The sequence below is a fragment of the Raphanus sativus genome, chromosome 6, assembly GCF_000801105.2.
Source record: "Raphanus sativus cultivar WK10039 chromosome 6, ASM80110v3, whole genome shotgun sequence".
Classification (NCBI taxonomy): Eukaryota; Viridiplantae; Streptophyta; class Magnoliopsida; order Brassicales; family Brassicaceae; genus Raphanus; species Raphanus sativus.
Genome location: NC_079516.1, coordinates 12,003,530 through 12,030,165, shown reverse-complemented (window position 1 = coordinate 12,030,165; position 26,636 = coordinate 12,003,530). Strand labels below are relative to the sequence as shown.

Here is a 26,636-nt window from a genome sequence, read left to right as displayed (position 1 = left end):
TGTTGTGTTTTAGGGGAATGATCAAATGATGAATGGGTATTGTCTGAAACTTTTGGAGATCATCATCAAAAACTCTCTGTTATTAGAGGGAAGACATGAATTCAAAACAAATGGACTACACAAACAAGAAAACAATGTGACTACAATACATCAATAAAACCACAGTAGCTTATCCATTTTTGGTGTTATCCCGGCTCTTGGCTTCAAGACTCCATGAACAGCTTGTCAACAAAAAAATCTCTCACATCATTAGGTCTGGTTTATAGAAAGAGTATCTGTTTGGATGTTGAGGGTTTTTCTGCTTTGTTGCCTTTCCAATCCATTAGTCAGTCACTTGCTGGCTTGCTACTAGTGCTCTCAAACAGCTTCCCGTTCTTTGCAATTGTTAGAATAAGCTCAAGTTGCTTTCGCTGTTGATCCTATAAAGCAAGTTAACCACAGCTTTCATAAACTCATAGGAAACTAGTCTGGCCGTCTCCAGTTTCAGGCATGGCATAATCTTGGAAGAACTAACAAAACTGAAAATAAAATAGATGTAGTACCTGCATAGCGAGCAGAACCTTTTGGATTTCGCCAAGCTCCTTCTCTAGAATCTCTTGTTGTGCAGCTAATACTCTTGTCGCCTCAGAGTTCTTTTGAGCCAAAGCTGCAGTCTTTGCACAAAAACAGACCAAACTCTTGAGATATAACATACAACTAGGCACGAAAGAACTAAACTTGACATAAAGACAAGCAAGCTACACTGATCACTCAAGTTTAGACCAAGGTCCTTATTCAGGTGAGAGGTGCTTTTACCTCAGAAATGGGTTCCTTGAGAGCTTTTCGGGTGATTCGAAACCGGATCCCCAGTTTCTCCAGATGCCTCGACAGAACTCTAACAATGGTGGTCGACGTTTTCAAATCATCTTCAAGTTTCTCCAACCTCCGAATCAGATTCGTCCCTTCGCCGTAGTCTCTCGTTCCTCTGCAAATCCTCATCCATTGCCGCCGTCTAAGCCAAGAACCAGACGCGACCGAGCCCAACAACCCGACAAAACCCAAAGACAGCACCTTTCTCCCGATTTCACCAACCGCCACGTAGTTCGCCGCGAGAACCACCGAGATCACCGCGGAGGATACGATACAAAGCACCTCCGCGAAAGAAACCAAGCTGTTCAAATCGAAACCGTTGGAATTGGCGGCTTCTTGGTCGTCTGTAGAAGAGGAGCTGCTGTCTTCGTATGATCCGATAGAGGACGCATGAGCTCTACAATCCCGCGCGGTCTCCAAGTTTGACCACCGAGGAGAGGTGACGTGGCGGAGGAGGATAGGCTCGGGGAACAGTTTAGTATTCCGGTGAGAAGTCGTCCGTACAGCGAAGCAGAGGCTGCTGATGCGGACAGGAGTTGCGCCAAAGAAGAAAGCGTATCGACAAGGAAGCGATATGGACATTCTCGTCTTCTCGGATCTCCAACATGTGGAACTCTTTCAAACTCGGGTTCGCTGTAAGAAATGGCTAGCTAGCGAGGTCTTCAAAACTGTGTCGTATAGAAATCTACTAAACACCAGTGCTTTACACGATTGTCAATGATTGGGTCAGTGGAGTAAACATAATTTCAACTGATATTAAAACCCATCCGCATAATGTAAACACATAACAAAAAAGTATATCATCACTGATCAAAAGGGACGATATGAAACTTGTAAAACAATTCAAGATTCGAAAACTTTTATCGCAGAGTTCTTAAACAAAGAGAAGTCACTGAAAGCTCAAACAATGGATGGATATAAAGCAGCCATGATGGTTTTATTGGTATGGCATGTAACGCATTGGCCTTCTGAACCTTGGAACTTTCCTGCATAAATATTAAGAACATAACAACAACAAAAAAGGTTAAGAAGAGAAGAAAACTGTGACAAATATACAATAGTATGTCTCGGTGTTAAAATAAACTTACCCATATCCATATGGAGAATACATATAGGGAGACATGAAAGGTCTGCGGAATCCCATGTACGGGTTGAATCTTCTACCGCGGAACTGTTTCAATCCAGGAACGTTTGTTCTCTTAGGCATCACCTACAAATTTTCAGACAATGGTAAAAGTGTTTTGGTCTTAGTGGGTTATAGTAAGAACCAAGAAGAAGCTTTTGTGTACCTTTATCTGACGACCATGTAACTCTGATTCGTTCAGTTGTAGCGCCTCTTGTATAGCTTCAGCTTCCACAAACTCGACATAAGCGAACCCCTTTGGCTGCCCAAACTTGTCTGTCAGAATTGTCACCCGGTGGACTGTGCCGCATGATTGGAAGTGTTGCTGCACTTCTTCAGGTGTACAAGCGTAATCAACCTGCACAGTTAAAAAAATGCGGTTATATTTTACAACAAACAAGAAATAAAACGACGAGAAGAGCAATCCACTCAAATTAACAAGTTCAGCGTCACAAAGCAAACACATTCCTCCTTTTCATACGTGCAAAGATGAATAAGAACGCAAAGCAAAAGCAGAGTAGAAACCTAGCATACTTGAGAAGCCATCAAGACAAAAAAAAAAAGGGCCCTTACGCTGTGTGCCAAGCACAAAGTTTATATTTTTGTTAGCACCAAACTGACTGCAGCCTCTCAACCAAATCTCTGCAGATAGCAGATATGCATCTTGACTGGAAAGCATCTACCATCTTGGTTCAGCTCTTTAAGGGCTATCTCCTTGAGTTAGGATTGCAAAATACACCTACTCAACTAATTTCCCGTTTCTTCTAACTATTTTTTTCTTTCTTTTTTTCATTTTTTTGCTCTACAACGTATTCATTTCTTTTTTTTTTGTCTTTTTTTTTCTTTTTGTTTTCTTTTGCGTTTTTTAGTTTTTTTTTTTGAATCATGTTCAACAAGAGAACAGAGCAGATTTTTTTTTTAACTTAGAAAAAAAATGTAGAGACCCCACTAAACCTAGCTGACAACCGAGAGCTAATAAGAACTTCTGATATGAGAAAAATCCTGCGATTGTAGTGAGAAGAGTCATAAGAACAGCAAAATAAAGAAAAAAAGAAAACAACAGGAAGACTAAAATTTGAACAAACGATTTATCTCTCAAAGTTCAGGTTCCTCAGTTAGATGAAGACAACATCTCCTCACCCCTCAATCCCTAACAACAAAACTCTCAGACACCAATTACGATGTACTCTACACTCTCTCTCGTCACCAAGTTTTACCATTCATAATATTCGCCAAATCTAGACTCGCCACTGAACAGATATCCAGTGCATGGCCATAACAAGAAAGATGTATGATTACACCATATAATTCATGGTTGACTAGATTTGATAGCATTGTAGAGAAAGTAAGAGAAAAATAATCAGATTATGGACTCACAATTGAACCATAATACACTCTTCTAACCTCTCTTTTTATGAACTGAGCTAGTCATCTACACACGATTCACAGTATATAGCTGAATGCACACTAATTCAGAAAGAGAAACAAAAACTATGAAATCAACCAGAAAGAAGCATGTAAGAGGTTCTTACATTGCCAACAAAAACAGATCGAGCATCCACCTCCTCTTTGCCTGCTTGATCTGCTGCTACAGTACCAGCATCTGCAATTCGAAATTGAATTTAACAAAGAGCTTGATCTTCCTCGCTTAACAATCAGAATAAGAATCAAACCTTGAGGTCCCATATCCTTCTCAACCTTGGCCTGCATCTCACGAAGAGCAGCAGCTTCGTCCTCTATCTCTTTCAATCGCTTCTTCATCTCATCCAACTCCTATTGTTTACCAACACCACCAAATCAATCAAATCAAATCAAATCAATCGATCAGTAAGAGAGAGAAGAGTAGCGATTAGACCTTAGCGGCATCATCATCAGCGGCAGTCATGTCCATGTCTCCATCCATCTCTCCGACGTCGGGAATCTCTCCGCCGTATACCTCGTGCTCCTCTTCCTCCATAGCCTCTCTCTCTCTCTCTCTCTCTCTCTCTCCGTCGCGACGTTAGGGCACGCACTTTTAGCCGATTTGGATAGTGACACGTAATCGTCGTTTCCGGGCCGTTTATTATACCCTTAATGGGCTTACAGGCCCAGTTTTAACGTTTTCATTACCTCGTGCTATTTTGAAATTGCATAATCCATATTTCAAATCTCACGGTTGAGATTCAAGTCGTCAGAATAACATCACCAATAAATGACCACCTTTGTCGAGGTGAATATTGCAAGGTCTCTCTGTCTCCTCGGGACTAAAAGAACAACGGTAATATTTCTTCATTTTCTTACCGTTGGGTAATAAATATCGATACTATTAAAGTTGAAGTGTGCCTATTGATTTAAAGTTATGTCCAACTATTTTTTTTTAATAATACATACTAAAAAAATAAAACATATATTTCTTAACTGCATTTAGATATAATTTTTGTAACCACAACTTCAAGTTCATAAAAATAGGGATCCACTATTACTAACTGCATCTAAATATTTTATTTAGCTTAATAATTGCACTCACGTAACTGAATCTAACACTCACGTAAATCTAATTCGTTTATATAATTATATTTAGCTTAATAATATTAGGTAACAAATACAAACCAGGCACATGAGTGTTTTGTCGTCAGATAAAAAAAATTGGGCCATGGGCTTTCATATGTCACGAATTTTTAAAGAAATATAATTATTTTTTAACAATTCAAGTGGGTATTTCATTTACACTAGCTCAAAATTTACAAAACCAATTTTTAATTGCATGACAAATTATTATGTGTATGAAATCAAATCATGAAAACTTAATGAACAACATATAATTTTATCTATTTAATTACTATTGGGTTATTAAAACAATTGCAACTATACTTTATTATTTAAAATAATAATAATTAATCACTGTTTACGACTAAATTACAAATAAAAATTGAAATGGCTTTGGCACATGTGTATATTTATGCAACAAATCACAAATTTAATATAATTATCAAAACCTCTTACTAATAATAAAAAATTACACAAATATGATTACAAAAAAACAAATATGATTACAAATAAAACTACAAATATAAAAGTTAAATTTCAACCATATTAATTTATTAAAATTTTAAATATTTAACAGAGATATTAAATTTATCAAGTAACAGAACACATGATGTTAAAATAGTGTTTAACTTAAGTGAATTTTAATTAAAAATCTATTTTATTAATTTAGCAGTATGACCAATTAATGATAGTTGAGTCTAATTTAAAAAATATATGGAATCCATAAATATAACTGCAACAACCTATATATAATTGTTTATATGTCAAGATATAACTGCAACAACAACAAAGAAGTTTCACAAAGATAAATTCCTATTTTTAGGAATGTCATATTTTTTGTATATCAAACTCCTTATCATGAAACTTAAACTCTTATTTTAAAGACTTATCTATATCCAACTCTTTATCATACTAATCCCAGTTTCAAATTTTGCATATTTGTTGCAGCTATATTTATAGGTTCAGAGATGTGAGAAAAAAATAAATATATCCTGGAGAAAAGTAAATATTTAGAGATATAATTTGGTTACAGCCTGGATTTTATAAAAATTATATTTCTTAAAAAATATTAAAAATATATATATTCGTTCTTTTAAAGGCGGATCATAAATTTTGGTTCAACTTTTGAAAACTCGATTTACGGATACGGGTTATGAGTATTTTATTTGGGGTGGGTGCGGATTGGTAGATTGTGGATTGCCGGTACCCGTCGATCCGAAAAGTATTTAAAAAATAAAAATGAAAGAAAGTAAACAATTTTTTTAAATATGGTAATTTAGAAAAAACAATTTCAATATTTTAAAATATATAATTTTTATTATAAATATATTTTTATATTTTTATAATAACTAAATAATTATTTTTAAAAAATTATAACCCCCGGATAACCGCAAAATTAAATGGGATGTGTGCCGGTATAAATTATTTGTTTGCGGGTTGTGTGGGTTATATTTTTTGACCAAAACAAAATCGAAACCAGCGGGTTGGCGGGTTCGACCGGAAACCCAGTCCTAATCTAGCATATACCGTATCAATTTTTCAAATTTCTATTATTTCATAAAATATAGTTTGATTATTTACACACAAATATGATTACAAAGAAAAATACAAATATAATCACAAATAATAAACACAAATATACAAATTAAATTTCTAAAAAATGTAAAACAGAAAATAAACCCGCCTTTTTAAAGGCGGGTCAAAATTTAGTTTTCTCTTTGAAAAAACTGAAAAAAAAATATACACCAACGGTAACAACATTCATTAAAACCCAACACGATCTATATAAACAATAGCAGCCTCCTCTCTCCACCACCATTCTTCCTTCTCCATCTTGTTCTTTCTCTCAATATTGTTTTCAAATGATCTTCATCCACAGTTTACGAAAGATGTCGCTCATATCGCAAGAAGTAAAAGACCTCGAAGTATTGATTAGTCTCTCCCGAAGCAATACGATGCGTCGAAGAAGTTCTCAGAACGATGCGAAGCTTCCCTTCTCACTCCTCGGCTTCATTACCAAAACAAATGCCCTTGCGCTCTCTTCAGTTCCTCGCCACGAATCAAGATCAGAGTCTAAATCACTTCAAGGGTACAGTGTCTTTCTAGTATCATCTTTTTGTTTTTATCGAATAAACATAAAACTCTTTTTAAAAAAAAATATTATGTTTTCAAAAGTTTTTAAAGAGAAATTTTGGTGTATTGTTTGATTGATTATGAAAACTTTAAGATGCATGATGTGAAAACTATTCGACCCATATATCCATTCAATTGAACGTAAGTGATTATATGATCGTTTTTGTTTTAAAAAATGCGGAGCATGATCTCTAAACTTCGTGCCTGCTGCACAAGAATCAAAACATAATCATCCAAACAATATTAAAAAATTAGTACTAGAAGAACATTAATAAAATAAATCAAGCATGCAATCTATATCTATACTATTATTTGCGAAGTAATTTTTCGCAACGGAGCTCTCACGTTAAAAGTTAGACTGGTTAATATCGATTGTACCCTTAATGAATTTGTATATAATTTATTATATAATTAAAAACGAATTTTAAGTCAATAATATTGTTATTTATATGTTATAATATCGATACTACCCTTAATGAATTTGTATATAATTTATTATATAACTAAAAAGGAATTTTAAGTGAATAATATTGTTATTTATATGCTATATTTGATTATAAATTTACTAAATATAAAGATAATTCTTATATATTTTATTAAGGGAATTTTCAAAAATTAAAAACGAATTTATATTAGTCAGATTAATTTTTATATAAAAATAAGATAATTCTTATATACTGTATTGTTATCTTAAAATAATTATTTCTGTTATAAAAATTAAAATATAAGATATATAACAATTTATCTATATCTATACTATTATTTGTGAATTTATTATATAGTTAAAAATAATTTATGTTAATAATATTAATTATTTTTTAAATAAGATAATCTTATATATTGTGTTGTTATCTTAAAATAATTATTTCTATTATAAAAGTTAAAAAATTAAGATATAAAACAATCTATCTATCTATTATTTGATAAGTGAAATTGCTTATTGTTTATGCTTTCCATAATTATAGGCTAATTAGTCATATTTTATGCTTAATTATTAATATTAATTAATTAATACCCTTAATGAATCTGTATATAATTTATTATATATTTAAAAACGAATTTTGAGTGAATAATATTATTATTGATAAGCGAATTTGCTTTTTTCATGCTCTCCATAATTATAAGTTTAGTTATATTTTATGCTTAATTATTAATATTAATTAATTAATTAATACCCTTAATAAATTTGTATATAAATTATTATATAATTAAAAACGAATTTTAATTTTTCGCAAGGAGCTCTCACGTTAAAAGTTAGACTGATTAATATCGATTGTACCCTTAATGAATTTGTATATAATTTATTATATAATTAAAAACGAATTTTAAGTGAATAATATTGTTATTTATATGTTATAATATCGATACTACCCTTAATGAATTTGTATATAATTTATTATATAACTAAAAAGGAATTTTAAGTGAATAATATTGTTATTTATATGTTATATTTGATTATAAATTTACTAAATATAAAGATAATTCTTATATATATTTTTTGTCATCTGAAAATAATACTTTTAATTTAAAAGTTAAAAACGAATTTTAAGTTAATAACATTATATTTATATGTTATATTACATTATAAATCAATATTAATATATATAATAATTAAGGGGAATTTTCAAAAATTAAAAACGAATTTATATTAGTCAGATTAATTTTTATATAAAAATAAGCTAATTCTTATATACTGTATTGTTATCTTAAAATAATTATTTCTGTTATAAAAATTAAAAATAAGATATATAACAATTTATCTATATCTATACTATTATTTGTGAATTTATTATATAGTTAAAAATAATTTATGTTAATAATATTAATTATTTTTTAAATAAGATAATCTTATATATTGTATTGTTATCTTAAAATAATTATTTCTATTATAAAAGTTAAAAAAATTAAGATATAAAACAATCTATCTATCTATTATTTGATAAGTGAAATTGCTTATTGTTTATGCTTTCCATAATTATAGGCTAATTAGTCATATTTTATGCTTAATTATTAATATTAATTAATTAATACCTCTAATGAATTTGTATATAATTTATTATATAATTAAAAATGAATTTTGAGTGAATAATATTATTATTGATAAGCGAATTTGCTTTTTTTCATGATCTCCATAATTATAAGTTTAGTTATATTTTATGCTTAATTATTAATATTAATTAATTAATTAATACCCTTAATAAATTTGTATATAAATTATTATATAATTAAAAACGAATTTAAGTGAAAAATATTATTATTTATATGTTATATTTGATTATAAATTAATATTGTCAAAAATATAAAGATAATTCTTATATATATATTGTGTTGTTATCTGAAAATATTTTTTTTTCATTTAAAGTAAAAACAAATTTTAAGTTATTAAAATAATTATTTCTATTATAAAAGTTAAAAAAATTAAGATATAAAACAATCTATCTATCTATACTATTATTTGAGAAGTGAATTTAGTTATTTTTCATGCTCTCCATAGTTATAGGTTTAATCATATTTTATGTTTAATTATTAATATTAATAATTAATAATTTTAGTGATTTAGCTAATAAGTTATCATTATGTTGTAAATAAATGAAATATGCTAAAGACAATATCATAGCCAAACTTATACACTATAATTTAGTAATATTAAAGTATTACATATATGTTTATATTATATTTTGGTTTAGTAATATTAAACCATTAATATATATATCACATAAGATATAATATTAATTTATCTTTTATGATAATTTTTAGGACAATCAAAATCACTTATTGTGATAATTTTTGAAAAAAAATTGGCAGAAGATTCAAAATTATTTATACTATTATTTGCATAATTATTTTTTCGCTCTCGTGTTTAAATTTAGAGCGTTGAAATTTTTTATTATTCTTAATAAATAATTAGGTTATATTTGTTAATATATAATTACCCTTAAATTTAAAAACAAATTTCATTAGTTTGATATTCATCATGATGTAAAAGATTTTATATTATTTTATCTAAAAATATTTTACATCATATATTTTAAAATAAATATAATTTATGTATATATGAATATTTTAGTTTATTTTATGTAAGAAAAGATATTTTTACAAAATAAAAAGAAATTGAATATAAAAATTAATATTTAATTAATTATTAAATATTTCAAAACACGAGAATAATTTTATCCTAAGGTTTTTGAATTTATAGTATATCTGTTTATAATGTTTTTAACTATTAAGCCCGCAAGTGCGGGCAAAACACCTAGTCTTTTAAAAAAAAAACCAATGTTATATCAAGATTTTGTTTATCATAATTACTTGATTAGGAATAATTTAATTTCGATACGAAATATTAATATTATTATTAGTCGTACTAATGAAGCTGAATCTATCTTATTAAAACAGAAACATTCTGTTGGGCCTAACATTTATTTTGTAAGTTTTTAAATTAAATATATCTTTATACTTTATAGTTAAACCTACGTTAAATCACTAATGTTTCTTTCTTTATACTACTATTCATGTTTCCAAACAAAACATACTTATACTATTATCAATGTTTCCAAACAATATGTTTTTATACTACTATTAGTGTTTTCAAACAATACAATAATTAATCTTATTTATTTTATATCTATCATTTTCTCTTTAAAATTTTGTAGAAATGTCATAATTTTATAAATTGCAAAATAATGAACTTTAAAATTTGGATTATAAGATTACAAATTATGAAACTATTACAATTTAAATCCAATTAGATTACATATCAGTCATCCATCAGTTCAATCGGTTATTTTCGGGTTTTACTGATTTTTTTAATATGAATATTTTAAAAACCTAAATTGAATTGTCAGATCTCCGGATTAACCGATATAATCACAATCAGATTGAATTTAAAAACACTGATTTAAATGTAAAAATATTTTAAATACACACTCATTAAAAATTACCAAAATATTTGTTAAGTTATTAATGAAATTTTTCATTGTAAAATATTCTGCGCTTCCAAAGCGCGGATCAAAATCTAGTTCTATATTAAATTAAAAAGAGAAAAGGGGGTGGAAGCTTTCTCCATCATCAACGAACCAAACCGAGATCGAACCACCACCGAAGAGAGAAAAAAAAAAAAAAAAAGAGAAGAAGGAAGAAAAACTCAAACGCAGAGGAAGAAGACGAGTGGAGCGATCTTCTACCTATCTCTCGCTCGCTGGCTGCTGCTGAGGGACGTAATCGGATTGTTTGCGTCTTTCATATTTAATTTTTGAATTGAGATTTTAATCTGGCAATCGAGAGAGAGAGGAAGAGGGAGGAGGATGTGGGTGTTCTACTTGATCTCGTTGCCACTAACCCTAGGACTAGTCGTTTTCACGCTCCGTTACTTCGCGGGACCCGAGATTCCTCGCTACGTTCTCGTCACCGTCGGTTACACCTGGTTCTGCTCCGTCTCCGTTATCATCCTCGCCCCCGCCGACATCTGGACCGTACGATTCTATCTTCAATTCCAATTAGGGAGATCATTTAGCTTATTATTATTCTTTTAAGCTGTTAGAGGTTTTTCAGTTTAGATCAGATGCAATGCAATGCAATGGTGGTTGAATGATTTAGGTTGTTAACTAGAGAATGAATCATCTGTTTTTTTGTTGTTGTTGTTGTTGTTGGCAGACATTGTCATTGCCACCTAACCATCCAGAGAATGGAGCTATTTCCTTCTTGTGGAGTTGGTCTTACTGGAGTACCTTTCTTCTCACCTGGTATGAAGCACCGCTCAAAACTCCTTCTCTTGTCATTTTGCAATTCTTGCGAAATTAGTATAGTCTGCTCTCACTTTCATCAACTCCACACTTTTTTAAGCATGACAAGATTTAGAATACAAGGTTTACCATATGATACTCTTTATGTGATCGAATAAATTTTTTTTTGTCTTTTACTTGTAAACTAGTGGAAGTTTTTGCCTTTAGAATGGTTCTTATGTTTCACTTTGTTTTGTAGTACTGTTTGTGGATTACGTACCCTCCTCATATATTGAAATTATGTTTCCTCTAAGCAGGGCTGTGGTGCCCCTTATTCAGGGCTTCGAAGATGCTGGAGACTTCACCGTCTCTGAGAGACTCAAGACTAGCGTTCATGTCAACTTGGTTTTCTATCTCGTTCTCGGTTTCATTGGCCTTCTCGGTCTTATCCTTCTCATCATGCTTCACAGGAACTGGTAAACTTTCCCTTCATGATATGAAATATATTTGCTTCGTAGAAAATGCTTAGTGTTTCTACTCAGTTACCCATCACTTAGCAATTCTTGTGTGTTTTAACAGGACAGGAAGCATTCTTGGGTATGCTATGGCGTGCTCAAATACCTTTGGGCTGGTCACTGGTGCATTTCTTCTTGGCTTTGGCTTGAGCGAGATTCCTAAGACCCTTTGGAGGAATTCTGATTGGACCACCCGCCAAAAAGTTCTCTCCCACAAAATTGCCAAAATTGCTGTGAGACTCGATAATGCCCATCAAGAACTCTCAAATGCTATTGTAGTAAGTACTCATCTGCTCTGATATGCCCTCTCTGTTTCAAAAGTTGATTATGCATGTCAATGTCACGTTTATATTATGATTTCCTCATGTGGGTGTTTGTTTGTCAGAATTATTATCATTTGATAACCATTGCCTTGTTAGGTTGCTCAAGCGACTTCTACTCAAATGTCCAAGCGTGATCCTATGAGGCCATACATGAATGTTATAGATGCTATGCTGGCTAAGATGGTAACCTCTACTTCCCTCCTATCCGTATATTGTTAACATACGGTGGCAATTTTCTAATTCTAATGATGATTACTGTATACCAGTTCAGGGAAGACCCATCATTTAAGCCTCAAGGTGGTCAATTGGGTGAAAACGATATGGACTATGATACAGATGAGAAATCGATGGCAACATTAAGGCGGCACCTTAGGAATGCTAAAGATGAATATTATAGATATAAAAGGTAGGGATATCTTTCTAATGGCCTATCTTAGTCTCCTAGAATACTTTCAGAGGAAAGCCCATTCAATTTTATAGACTTTGTTACTGCAGCATTAGTTATGTGTCAATATGGCTGTTTGCAGTGAGTATCTGACGTATGTTACAGAGGCCCTTGTTCTTGAAGACACAATGAAGAATTATGAACGACGTGATTCAACTGGATGGTCAGATTTTCGTATAATTATATAAAGAGATCTCTTTGTCGTTTATCTTTACCTTAAAACATCTTTGTTGCACCAACTTTTAGGAAATATATTTCGAGCTTCAGAGCCAGTAGGACTGGAAAACTGGGGAATGTTCTTGATACATTGGGTAAGCTCATTTATACCATTGTCGTTTATAAAGATACCAATACACCTTCAGAAAGAAAAGGAAAACGAATGAAAACATCCGTGAAAAGAGTTACTGATTGGATTATTCATTGGTTAAAAAGCTTTGGCATGACAACAATACTGTTTGCTAATTGTTGATATTGGCAGAGTTTATCTGGAGGTGTATGCTAAAGAAGCAGATTCAAGTGGTGTTGGCAGTAGTTACAGGGATTATGTCAGCTGCAATTCTTTTAGCTGAGGCAACTCTCCTTCTTAGTAAACTGGACTTATCCCTCTTCTCGATCCTTATTAGGTTTGTCAAATCAGATGAACTGCTAGTCCAGGTACGTTGTTACTCTACATTTTTGTGTTAATTATCGGTTTATAGTATAGCAAATTGCTTCTATTTTCTACCTAAACCCTGATCAACTTTGCTCTCAGGCATTTGCTTTTGTACCTTTGGTGTATATGTGCATCTGTACATATTACTCACTCTTCAAAATTGGAATGCTCATGATATACTCCTTGACTCCTCGACAGACAAGTTCTGTTAATCTACTAATGATTTGCTCGTAAGTGATACAACTTATCCTCTTTTTTGAGAAAGAAGATGCTTATTAAATGTTTAATAATGTATCACTGTAGGATGATTGCTCGATATGCGCCGCCAATATCTTACAACTTTATTAATCTCATTCAACTTCATTCCGAGACTATATTTGAGAAGGTATGTATGTATAGCTTTACATCTCCCTTTGGGAAGGTTTCTTTACGGTTGTTTTTCCATTTGGTTCCTTGCAGAAAATGGGTAGAATAGATGACGCTGTCCCTGTATTTGGACAACGGTTCAATGAAATCTATCCCCTCATAATGGTTATCTACACATTGCTAGTTGCAAGCAACTTCTTTGATCGCATCTTTAGTTACTTTGGTAGCTGGAAAAGATTTAAATTCCAAACAGAGACCGACGACATGGACGGCTTTGATCCTTCAGGGTTGATGATTTTGAAGAAAGGTAAAAAAAAAAGATACCATAGTGATCATCTTTCTCTTCATTGAGCGTTGACTGATAATAATAATAATCTCTTTGCGTTTTATGGTTGTTAAAGAACGAACATGGCTTGAAGAAGGACAAAAGGTAGGCGAGCATGTTCTTCCACTAGCAAGGAACTTCAACGATGCTGATGACATTGAACCAGGAAGCAACTTCCCTGTAAGTGTTTTTGTCAACTTACAAAGAGTTTTGACTCTGTTCCTGACTATGATCTTCTTTGGCAGGGAAACTCTTCACTTGAAATGAAGATGTCGTCATCAAGCTATGACATGGACACATCAAACGACGACATGTCCCGTAGATACGGATCAGCCAGAGAAGCAATCACTAACAAATACGCAGCCATTAGAGAGCAACAGAACAGACACTCTCCATCTCCAAAGCCAGAGAAGATGGCTTCAGCGAAAGTGTCGTTACTCGAAACAGAGAGTTCGGGTCCAAGTAGTGGTGGTCCAGGAGGAGAGGTGCCCTCTTCTCGGTTGGCTTCGACGTGGAGGAACATGAAACAAGGGATCCAGAGTTTTAAAGAGAACGTAGCTACCAAGAAGTTTCTTCCACTAAGGCAAGGTCCAGAAACAGCAACAACGATAACTAGCACAAGCACAGGAGTGATGCCTTCGTCAAGGCCGCAGTCTCTAGATGAGATATTCCAGAGACTGAAGAACCGGTCTGAAGAACACGGACACTACCTTGATGATGATGATGATGAAGTTTGATTATGAAGATATGGTGTTCGTTCATTGGTGAAAAGTGAGTGAGAAAAAGCAAAGGAAGCACCAGATTTGTTCACCATAAGTATACAGAAACATTACAAAGACACTGATTTAAAAAAAAAAACAAAAGCTAATTTAAATGTTACAAATCTCAAAAGGAACAGTTTTGCGTTGTAGTAGGTTTGGTATGTTTAACAGTTATCACGTACTATGTACTGTTGGATCTTATCTTATACACAGACTTGTCGAGTTATTGTAAAACAACTTTGAATTTGTAATTGTAAACTATATAATACTCCTGCTTCATAATATAAGTAATTTTAGATTTTTTGTTTATTTTAAAATATAAGTAAATTTTAACACATTAATATAATTTTATATTTATTGAATATTCTGTGATCAATTATATTATACAAATTTTTGTTGACAAAAAAATTATATAAATTTTTATAACTGGTTCAAGTTATATATTAACTGATACTTTTTAACGAATAATTATTTTTTAATATTGGTATTTTTAACTAAAATTTGCTTACAATTTGAAATAGAGGGAGTAGTTTTCTGGAGATCTTGTTGTATATTGTCTATGTTTTACATACAATTTATTGCATTGTTAATTACTGTAAAATTATAATTTTTTTCATTCTCATCTCTCCAATAAGTATTACTATCCATTTAAAGAAATCAACTCTATCATGCAGGATGAGATATGTTACCAATAAAGAAAGAATGTCACGTAAGATAAATCATTAGGTGGCTTGCAAATAGATAAAATAAATACTTCAAGATATGATAAAAGATCACAGGATTGGTTGGTCAAATCTCAAGAAACTTCATAGCTTTACGTAGTATCTTCGGTCAAAATTGAATACAAACCGTAATAATTCAAACTAATTTCTAATTTTCAATGTTCCAAAAAATGGAATGGCGATAACTAGACAATTTCTAAGAAACTATTACTGGTTTTTCTTTTGACTGATTAGACCATTTTAACAGAATAGATATTTAATAAAATGTTTCGTTTATATTCGGTTTGCAGCAATGACAAAAACCAATATTTAGAAGACTGTTAGTAGTTCTCATATCATTTTCGGCTCCATTTGACCTTTTCTGATATGTACACATAACAACAAGAACAAAATAAAATAAAATCTCTAATACACTCTTTGCCGTGAAGCAACCAATCCTCCTCCGACGTCGGCGCCACCGCCTTTCCCTTTCAAATGAAACAACTTCCTCCAAAATCCACTCACCTTAGCCTTGGTGGATTTCAACTTCTTACTCCTACTAGAATCACCAACGATATTATTATATGGATCATGACTCGGAACATGAGCCATAGATCTGCTTTTCTTTAGCCCTCCTCCACCTAAACTCTCTTTGATCAGCTTACCACTCAACGCTTCCCTCACGGCGAACGACATCATCGTCATCGAACCGGACCGTCGGTGGTATTCCTTAACCGGAGAAATGGTGGTGGTTGAGGAACTAGATAGGTTTATGGTGTAGTACGACGTCGTATCGGGTAATAAAGAGAGTCTTTCTCGTAAGCAACATGCGCATACTCCTCTGTTGCCTTGGTGCTCGTGTTTTCTGCAGTCCATTTTTTTCTCCTCCTGCTCAGAGGTTCTACAACGTAGTACATATATATATACATACACACGCGCATGCGCACGTGCGTACCAACATGCATGTTGCCATTAGCTAATAATATCGTATTTATTTTTATGTCAATAAATTATAATTATAGATTTTGTTTACTTTAATAATTTAATTTTTAAGGAAGGAAATCATTTTCTTTTTAGTCAAATTGTAGGGCATGGTTGTATTTATCCCATAAAATCTGAACATTATCTATCATCACTGGAAAGAAAACGATTCTTCAATCTATTTTTAAGTTAATTTTGATTTATTAAGAGATAAAAATCCATCCAGAATCCACATGTATGAAAAGAAGATACCTAAATTTGGAACTTAATTTAGCTCTTTTAAAATTTAGATTAAAAAAAATATTTGATTTCATTTCAATTTAATTAGTGATAAAAATCTTTGAGTTCGTTCCATTTTATTTTAAAATTAACGGAATTGCCCATAGATTTCTTTGTGCAGTTAGTTTGATGAATTAAGATCACAGATTGTCAGATTCATAGAATGGGTGATAGAAGTAGTCACAACCCGTGACATTAATAATACCTAAACCTTTTTTCCTACACACAAAAGTCGCAAAGTAGAGGAGATATGAAGAGGGTCAAGTCAACAAAAGAAACGCAGTGAAAGGGTGATAGCGATGGACGGTTGTGGTTTTAACAAACACTTAACATGTCCATAACTGTTAGCTCTGACCCCATCCAAGGCTCTGTTAGGCATCATTTGACGTCGACCGTGGCCGGTGTACTAGGTCCCGGAGTCCGGACTCGTTTGTCACGCGTAAAACCAAAAGCGCACTCGTGCGGTTTCGACTACGTACGTCTTAATTAGTGTTTTTATTTGTTGATTTATGTGTGTTTTTGTTTGTTTTATTGAATAAGGTACGCCGTATACTCAGGCTGCGTATACTTCAGTTCCATGCACACGTGAGACTGTAATCATGGAATGACCTTAATTAGATTTTATGGGAATTGAAATATCGAGGAAAGCAAAATTTCTAGAAGTTCGTACGGTTTCGTGATCGTGGGAATGAATGATTTCCTTTGGACCAGAACATCTTGTTCCGGAAAACAATATTTATTCGGTGACCCTTCAATAAATATTAGATGATCATCTTTTTATTCACCTCTTTAAGAAAATACATTGTTCTACAATGGAGGTATCTACACATGTCGCGGCTCACCTATTTAAAGGAGAAAACATGGCTCGTTAGTCATTACCGAGTTGTGAGTTTTTCGGAAAACTATAGAGGCCCATTAAGCCCAAGTAAGGTAAATAGTGATTGTAAAAATATTATGGGGTGAGAGAAGCTCGAACTCTCGACCTCAGGATCACTCAATAGCTATGAGACCTACGCGCTAGCCAACTGCGCCACCACCCCATGTTGCCCTTGACAAAGCTACCATCCATGAATTTCCTTGTGAATAAAACAGGTGAGAATGAGATACACAATGAAACCAAACATTTAGTAAATATGTAAGTGATTAGATCTCAAGTGCAATTCGTCAAAAATGAACCAGCGGGCTTGCTATACTAATCATACAATCACGTTCAGAAAAGCTAGTGATAGAGACGATCATAGGAAAAAGGAACACCGAAGATAAATAATTAGTTAGAGTCTAACTTGCATAGCAAAGTAAATAAGTTGATAAAGATACTAACTAGAAGGGTGTTTGTAGTTTACTAGTAGAGTATCATTTCTTAACCTAACCGTTAGGTTTTTCTTTTTTGAATCACAACCTAACCGTTAGTTAAAGGCTATACTATAACATATAATTAAGGTCTGCAAAGAATTTATAATGGGAATTGGGACCTCGATTATTCACCTGCAAAGTAATACTTATATATATGATGACCAGTTAATTACTAACGATTAGTGAGATACTGACATAAAAATGTGCATATTTCAGTGATAGAAATGGTGAATATTAAGTATCGATAGTTAATTTACTGAACAATTCTATTGATCAAAAACCATATTTTAAAATCCTAACCAGGAAGTTTTTTTCTTTTTTCTTTTCCTAACCAGAAAGTTTTATTCTCTCTAACTCTCAGATATTTGTATAGCAGCTGCATATATTCCAACTACACTTTTTAGGTTTCGATTTGAAAACTACTGATTAAAATCATTTGGATTGTCCAAATAATAAGAAAGTCATGTTGGTACATGCAATTTAGCCGAGCCGGTGGATGGATGGAGTCGCGATTTTTCTTTTAATTAACTCCAAAGCACATGGAAAGGGCGAAGATGCTACTGCTGCTTACGTGACAGGATGAGTCAAAATTGGCTGGAGAGTAAAACGAGGGTCCAGCTTCGTGAAATGACAAGCCGAGTTTGACCCCAACTAACCTCTCGTTATGGCCTCCAAGAGTATTTGCTAATTCTGTAAGCAACATTATGTTCATAAAGGACAATGATTTTTGGCAAAAATATATAATAGAAATGTTGTCGTTCTTGATCTTGAATTCACCAATATATAGACTACATGTTTGTAAAGCTTCGGACAAACAAACACTGTTGTTTTATAAATCATACAAATTATCTTTTCTTTTGCGACAAATGATCAAATACAAATCGATTACCAATTAGAAAAATTGGTTTCAAAATAACAAAACTACCAGTTACAAGAAAATAAAAATAATAATAACAAAACTAGGAGATATCGTTACGTGAACTTTCGTTTTTCACATATTAGATCTCAGTCTCATATAGTATAATATTGATTTTCTTCCTGTCATCGAATATTTATATCAGAATATATATGTGGATACAGCATATATAAGTGCACATGCATGGTTGGGAACTTGGGCAGCATCAAGTTGGCATTTCACAAAGTTCTCGACCAAAATCAGAATCTTTTCATTTACTTAATTATTATTTTATTATATACATATATACCATTATCATGTTTTTTTTTACGACACCATTATCATGTTATGTATACCGTAAGCACCAAAACAATAAACATTTCTGTTTATACGTTGAATTACATAAGTTTATCTCATAATCAAAAGAAATTAAAAAGGCGAATACGTTTATATGATTCAGCAGTTGGTTTGTCATTAATTCAGTGGGAGAAAAGGCAAAGATGCCCAATATACTACAACATTGTCAGAGTTGTTTTGACAGAGTGGAGCATGTCACCCCAAGTGTTAGCTAATGATCGATTATTCCTTTGGTTATAATATAATCCATTGATTAACAGACGGCCAATTATAGTTACGTTCATAATACTTTTAATTTGTTTCAAGGATTATAGTGCGTATATTTTAGGTTAAAAAGATGATTGACAGTGGAAGTCGACGTGAACAACTTTTATTTGTTTATGTTTTCAGGGAAATAGGGAATGATCCTAAATTATTAATGTATACCCCCATTTGAGTTTATAAAATGAGCTGATTTCAATATTTAAAGTAAAATTCAACATTACTTTAAAATAAACATTACTGCAGTAAATTAAAACTCTGGTAGCAAATTACCAAATCTCTTCCTATACATGAAACACTTATAAATTCATTTTCTTCTCGAAATGGTATTAAAACAAAAAAAATTGAATTGATAACTATGTTACAAAAAAGAAGAAGATAACTGTGTTGTTGAAAAGTATAGACAAAAAATAATAAACCGTAGATCGTGTAACTCTTTTTTTTTAAAGTGTAACTCTTTTATTTTGTTTTCTGAACATAGCTTAATTAAGTCAATGTCTATTTTTTTCTCCGTCTAATATTGATTTATTTAATATGAAGGTCCAAGGCCCAAAGTACAAAACCAAGGCTCATATTAGACATTACATAAGTCCATTAACCGAAACAGGCAAACTGATTAAAAAATAAAAAGGGCCGACCATGCCCCACCAAGCTGAAACACGGTCTATGCATCTAACGAGACGAACACGTGTCGAAACCTCGACTATGAGGAGACACGCGTCGCAGATACATCGTTGCGACCGCCACCGCTCTATTCCACCGCCGGAGTCCGCAAACCGACACCTTCGATTCGCCGGAGCCTACCGGAATCTACTCCTCACACCTTACGCATCTGAGCCTGTTTTGCAGAGAGTCTCCATCGAATCTTAATTCGAGATCTCATCCCGAGCCTTCAGACGCCGCTCACGACTGTAACACCAAATCTTCTCCGCCTTCGATTCCTTCGATCATCGAGTAATTTCATCGTCACACGAGATCTCACCCGTTTCCACCGAACCGAAATCGAGAAGACGAGAAGACACATCCAACCGTCTCACGGTTCAACTTGAAACCAACCCCGGAAACAAAAACCTTCTAGAGCCACCGTCAACGGAAAGAGATCAGACGACTCCAAACTTAAACCGACCGTTCACCTGAGTCAACAAGGTTCAACCGACCACCGCGAGTAGAGTGCATCGCCGGAAGCAAAAATAAAAGTCCTATACAAGATTAGAAACGAAAAAACAGAATAAACAAAAAAAAGGCAAAAAAAATCCGGACCGACGGCGGCTAAAGGCGTCCACCCTGTCGGCCGGAAAATCTAATCTCGGCGGAGCGTTTGTTTTTTTATAGAGAGAAGATGTCTGATTTGTATTTTCCCTTTGGTACATACATACATCATAGTTTTATTTGTTTATTATAAAGTTTTGATTTGTAGTTCTACCGAAATATCTAGATCAATACTTTATAACTATAAATTTAGAAAAAAACTTTGATTGGTAGTTCTTGCTGGCCAGCATCTTTTCGCTTCCTTTAACGAGAGTGCATCCTTACTCTTTTACATATTGAAAAGTTTCACAGAACAATTATCCCCATTTTAACTTTTGTAATCAAGCTAGTTTTTGAATACTTTTTTTGTTGACCAAAATAATACTATTTTGACGGCGGTAAATAACGATGATACACGTGCATATATAACCATTACCGTGCAAAGAATCTATATCAAAAGAACAGAGAGGGAGGACTCTGCGAGATATACGTGTGATTTAAACGGTGACGCGACGGCGGTAAAGTGACGTGCTCGATGTAAAGCAGGTCCCACATCACATGCTCCTCCACCATTGTCTTTGTCTGAAAGGGAGAGAGCAAAAGTCTTGCGGGGTCCACTATCTTTTGGGTAGCCCCTACCTTGGCTTTAAGTCTTTTGGCCTTCTCTAAAAATCTAACACCTTTGATAAGAGAAGATCTCTTGTAGATCTACACGTGTACGGCTAACATGTTCTGAGATTCGGAGTCAGAATACGGATCGCCGCATGGAGATTAAAAACTCACAAAACAAATATTTTCTGAAACTGGTTGAACAGAATCCCATGTGCATCTCTCCACTTCGTCATGTCTGAAATTTTCAGTATTTATTTATATTTTTATTTACTACGAAAATTCAAACTTTTCAATTGATAAAATATTAATTTCAGAAAACATCGTCGATAGATAAAGTGAAAAATACACTCCACCACACGAATTTAATACTATAAAAATTATTCTTGCCCTCTTGGGTGAATACTAAGAACGAACCGATAGACGTGGAGTTGCACTGATATTTTATAACTGTATGTTATATACCACCAGTTAATATCATAACTTTAGAACGGTGAGATAGTGAAAAAACTTGACTAGTGATACATATATTAACAGTACACGTAAGTTCGTTACCAAATAATCATAGATATACCTCCATGGGAACATCAGCGGATGAAATCTCTGTTTGGATATTTTGAATTAATATTCGAGTTTGTATTTCTAATTTTCTAAGCAAACAAAGCTCAAAAGATGCTTTAGATTACAAAAAGCAAGTAACAAAAGGAGAAAAAGGAACGGCTAGAAACAAACACGGATATTTAGGGTGATCCAATTAGGTGGCTCGGCTTTTAATGTTTTTTTCTCCATTACTCAGAAATTTTCCAAAAGAATTAAAAAATCTTTGCATGATTCTGAACGTTGTTTTGAATGTTGTAAGATTGTTTTTTTTTTTGCTATATACTTTTTCTGTTCAAAATAATACTATTTTAAAATTTTAAGTTTTTTAATAAAATATATTAGAATTTAGTAATAAATGCACAGTTTTATGAAATTATATATTTTCTATATTTCTAAACTAATAAAACTTTACAAAATACAATTAATATTTTTAAACTTCACGATTTTTATTATAGGTTGACAAAAATTACATTGAAAATATAAAAATGTATTTTTTTGAAACAAATATTTTCTCTAAAATATGCATATTTTGAAACTGATGGAGCATGTTGTAACATTGTTTACTAATTCCTTTACAAACAAGGCACTTAAGTAATTAAAATCAAAAGTTGTAAATAAGGACTCACAAATAGATTAATCAATGAACATATTAATATGTCGAAACTCTTGTCACAATACTCACCATTTAAGTACTGATCGTTTACATGCCATTGCTAGTCATTAACGGACGACGAGAACCAAACAAAACAAAAGAGAATAGTCGTAACTTTGGCTGCTCGGAATCTCTAGAAACCTTCGGAGTCTAAAGTTTTTATTACTACATTCAACGCAATTAATCCAAGTAAATTATATAAACTTCCAAAACAATTTCATCTTCACATAATCTCTTAATTAACCTTGACTTGGAAGTGCATGCAATTTTAGGTTTTAATCTTTTTATCTGCTCGCTTCATTTCCCTTGATCAATGTTTTCACAAACAACCCTCATTGTTCCTTAGTTTCAGTTTTATCCTCAGCATCATGTCTTTTAGCTTTAGGAACTCCACTGACCGGAGCAAAACCACTGCTCATTATCCGCAAACAACTTGCAAGCTTCCTCTCCACTAAAAAGATCCTCATGCTCTTCCATTTTCACAAACTGGCCAAAACATCCCATCGTGGACATTTCAACCGCTGCCGCAGCCGCCGCCGCCGTGGGACTATAATCTTCGTTCAAAACAGCGCTCGAGTCGCTACTATCGGCAGGATCTTCTCTGAAGCTTTCGGTACGTGGGAAAATGCTAAACATCTCGTATGCTAGCTCCGATGCCTGAGCTTCTGTAGGAATATGTGGCGGAGGACGCTGGCTTAGCTCTAAGACTTCGTTATTAGCAATCACCGTCTGATACGCGACCGTCTCAAGCACTTTTACAACGCCGGTTTCTTCTGTCACCGCGTTACCATTGTTTACGCCGGTTCCTTCCCCGTCAAGTTTTGCTCTTAGCTCTTTAATCTGCGCAAGTGTAATATTTAAATAATCATAAGTTTTTTTTTGTTGTAGAGTTTTGTCGTTATTATTATTCTAATTCGTGTAGTTTAATCAATAAATGTGAAATTCTGAGTTTATTTTCAAGAAACTATAAATTTTTATTAATATATACTCAATTGTAAACTAATAATCAAAACCTTTACTTGTTTTTTATTTTATTTTATTTTTAGTATATGTACATTTTAAATGATATTTTAATGTCTTAATCGTTTATTTCTTATATTAACTGAATTATAAATGGATTATTTAGTTAAAATCACATCATAACATGCGTTTGTGCGTGTTAAATTTTTTAAAACAGCGTTATACCTCTGCAAGGAGGGAATCGTTATCACGTTGAAGCGAGTCGCGGCTGCGTTTGAGTGAGTCAAAATTTGACTTGAGAACGCCGTAATCGCGTTCGAGCTGCTTTGTCTTCCACCGAGCACGGCGGTTCTGAAACCATATCGCCACTTGTCGAGGTTGCAGCCCAAGCTCTTGAGCCAGCTTCACTTTCCTCTCAGGCTCTAACTTGTTATCAATCTCGAAATTCTTTTCTAACGCTTTCACTTGCGTTACACTCAACCGCCGTTTTTTCTCCGCTGCCGCCGTAGACGACGCGTGTCCCACGCCGATGTCTTCTAGACTTCCGTCTTCTTCTAGACCGTCGAACATCTGGGAGTAGTCTCCGGCGCCGGGATAGAGAAATCCGGTGGCTGTTGGTCGTGGACTTAGTTGTTTGTCTGATAAAAATCAGTAATCACGGTAATGCATTAAAAACGTCTATATTAATCTGAACGGATAATTTAAATCAAATTTGGAATATTTATATGATGTCATAAATGATTACACTAAATTTCAAAAAACCTGACAGGATAATGTCTCGATAATATGAATTGTCAGAAAGCACATCTTTGCTAGTTTTAAATACTACTACTAAATTAATTATAAATAAAAACTCTGACTTGTACCTCTAGCTAATTTTACATTTCAATTACTACTAGTTAATCAAATCACAAATCAACATCAATATCCTATACAGAACTGCAATTTCAAAAAAAAAAATCCTTAATAAGATAATTGACGGTAACCTCATTATAACAGATATACTGTATATAGCCAACATGGTTATTCAAAGAAACAAGAATCTTTTTTGTTTTTCGTTTTACCTGATGTAGAGTGGCAAATTGGTAAGAAACCGGATAAGGAATCGGAGCTTCCACGTGATCTCTTCATCTTGTTTGGTCGGAACTATTGAGATCAAGAACAACTTCAGAAGGTAGAACGTTTAGAGGGCCTAGATCGGATTGAGTAGTAACCTAACGAACGATGAGGATCTATCTACGACCAATACATATTGCTCGAAGATACGATCATCTCCCAAAGATTTTTGCGCTGTTTCTGCTATTATCCATGATTAGAGTTAACTAATTTTACGTATTCATCTAACACCTTCCAAGAAAAAAGTTACTCTTAGATCATCGAATTTTCTTGATCGGGAAAATATATAAATTGGAATTTACAATAAAGAGGAAAAGAGAACAGAGAGTGGGAGAGAGGGAGATGGTCTCACGGTCCCTCTCCGGGTTTTAAATAAGAAGACAATTTAACCCTAGGGAAAAGTGTTGGATATCTTGAGTTGTTTCAAGAATTTTTGGTTGGAGTTTTTATTTTAATAGTAATATAAAATTTTAGTAAAAATAATTTACAATGAGCCGGTTTATTCATGAGAGTCTGATCCAGGATCTTGATGAGTTTATGCTGTTTTCCAGCTTGGCTACATTTTTAGCCGGCATCGAATTCTAAAGATTCATTAAACTAGACGGTAATCATTAGTTTCCACCTTCCACCGTTTTTTCGTAAAAGAAAACAACCCAAGGGCATGACTGGTTTCTCCGTTACCATGGCGTTTCGAAATAATCATAGAAAACGTTACAAATCGCTTCAAACCGCTCCGAACCTCTTAAAATCAAAAACTGGTTCCAACTAATGTTTGCGGTTGCGGGGGTTGCAGGAGGATAAATTTTTTTTCTTTAAAAACAATATAAATAAAAATAATACTAAAAATATCCAATAAATTTTTTAAATTGAAATAATAGATATTGTAAAATGTATACATATTATATTTTAATTTATATTATAAAATTTTCAAACCAAAATATTTTCTATAAATTTTTAAAATTTAATAATATGATTTTATAAATATAAATTTTATATTTATTATATTTTTATAATTTTTATATTTTTTATAATTATATAAAATGTATATATTATTAATTTATTATTTAAAAGATGTTGCGTTTGGTAGTTTACCAGTCATAAGAGTCCCGCAAACGCAACAATTACTAACCGCTGTACCAGTCGTACAGATCTCTAGAAAACGCTTGAAACCGCAACCACCCGCACCCGTAAACTCCCGCAACCGCAAATGCAACCGCTGCGGTTAAACCAGTCAGACCCTTAGTTTAAAATAATTTTAACTAATGAAAATCTTTTTTTCAGTTATATATCTTGATGTTGCAGTTCAAATACTTTGTAGTTAACTAAAACCATAACAAAAATGGGATTCAAGATTTTTAAATATTTTGGAAACAATTTTATAAGATTGATTAGAATATTATTTGTAAACATAAATATTAGGATGATATTATTTTTATGTAGTTACCTTTAGTGAGACTAATGATATATGTTCAGTGACATATTAATAACATATGGTATGGCTAAATATTACTTTCAAATAGTCATACTGTTTTAATACTAAATATTATTTTCAAAAAATCAATACTGTTTTAATAGTATAGATTGTGATTGATAAACTTAGCTAACAGTGGTTCTAACTTAATTTGAGAAATCATATCTACTCCATAATTACCACTTAGTAATGCAATAGTTAAAGCTAAACTGTTACACTGTATTAAAAAGATATTAACAAAATTATGGACTTCTTAAATATTATGAATTAACTAGATGTTTTGTCCGCATTTGTAGCTTAATAATTTTAAGAAAATTGTAAGTAGATATATTATCAATTCAAAAACCAATAAAACAAATTTTTTCATGTTGTTGAATAATTAATAATTAGTTATATATGAAATTGTTTATAGACGAT

General features: G+C 32.7%; 5 protein-coding genes and 1 non-coding gene across 6 annotated transcripts; 1 reads left to right on the top strand and 5 right to left on the bottom strand.

Annotated features, from left to right (window-relative positions):
* Positions 1–59: 59 nt before the first annotated feature.
* On the bottom strand, positions 60–1,567 carry LOC108813284 (uncharacterized). The gene is made up of 3 exons (XM_018585802.2): positions 796–1,567; positions 543–653; positions 60–419 (listed from the first exon to the last, which is right to left on the bottom strand). The coding sequence occupies exons 1-3, from the start codon at positions 1,429–1,431 to the stop codon at positions 327–329; spliced, it is 840 nt and encodes a 279-aa protein (XP_018441304.1). The 5' UTR covers positions 1,432–1,567; the 3' UTR covers positions 60–326.
* Positions 1,568–1,584: 17 nt separating this feature from the next.
* On the bottom strand, positions 1,585–4,008 carry LOC108813285 (polyadenylate-binding protein 2). Its single transcript, XM_018585803.2, has 6 exons — positions 3,828–4,008; positions 3,646–3,745; positions 3,505–3,575; positions 2,139–2,330; positions 1,938–2,059; positions 1,585–1,835 (listed from the first exon to the last, which is right to left on the bottom strand). Exons 1-6 carry the CDS (start codon positions 3,927–3,929, stop codon positions 1,787–1,789), a joined length of 636 nt encoding a protein of 211 aa, XP_018441305.1. The 5' UTR covers positions 3,930–4,008; the 3' UTR covers positions 1,585–1,786.
* A 6,679-nt stretch (positions 4,009–10,687) lies between these two features.
* On the top strand, positions 10,688–15,037 carry LOC108813556 (uncharacterized). Its single transcript, XM_018586140.2, has 14 exons — positions 10,688–11,100; positions 11,282–11,370; positions 11,667–11,825; positions 11,929–12,142; positions 12,284–12,370; positions 12,454–12,593; positions 12,715–12,795; positions 12,879–12,943; positions 13,111–13,286; positions 13,384–13,514; positions 13,588–13,669; positions 13,744–13,957; positions 14,052–14,155; positions 14,221–15,037. The coding sequence occupies exons 1-14, from the start codon at positions 10,933–10,935 to the stop codon at positions 14,710–14,712; spliced, it is 2,202 nt and encodes a 733-aa protein (XP_018441642.1). The 5' UTR covers positions 10,688–10,932; the 3' UTR covers positions 14,713–15,037.
* A 676-nt stretch (positions 15,038–15,713) lies between these two features.
* On the bottom strand, positions 15,714–16,320 carry LOC108809278 (uncharacterized). The gene has a single exon (XM_018581421.2). The coding sequence runs from the start codon at positions 16,311–16,313 to the stop codon at positions 15,864–15,866; it is 450 nt and encodes a 149-aa protein (XP_018436923.1). The 5' UTR covers positions 16,314–16,320; the 3' UTR covers positions 15,714–15,863.
* A 1,332-nt stretch (positions 16,321–17,652) lies between these two features.
* Positions 17,653–17,737, bottom strand: TRNAM-CAU (transfer RNA methionine (anticodon CAU)). Its single transcript is given in 2 exon segments — positions 17,653–17,688; positions 17,700–17,737. It is a non-coding gene; the product is annotated as a tRNA-Met (tRNA).
* A 5,056-nt stretch (positions 17,738–22,793) lies between these two features.
* LOC108813103 (homeobox-leucine zipper protein ATHB-5) lies at positions 22,794–25,111 on the bottom strand. Its single transcript, XM_018585548.2, has 3 exons — positions 24,697–25,111; positions 23,858–24,270; positions 22,794–23,512 (listed from the first exon to the last, which is right to left on the bottom strand). The coding sequence occupies exons 1-3, from the start codon at positions 24,761–24,763 to the stop codon at positions 23,054–23,056; spliced, it is 939 nt and encodes a 312-aa protein (XP_018441050.2). The 5' UTR covers positions 24,764–25,111; the 3' UTR covers positions 22,794–23,053.
* Positions 25,112–26,636: the final 1,525 nt, after the last annotated feature.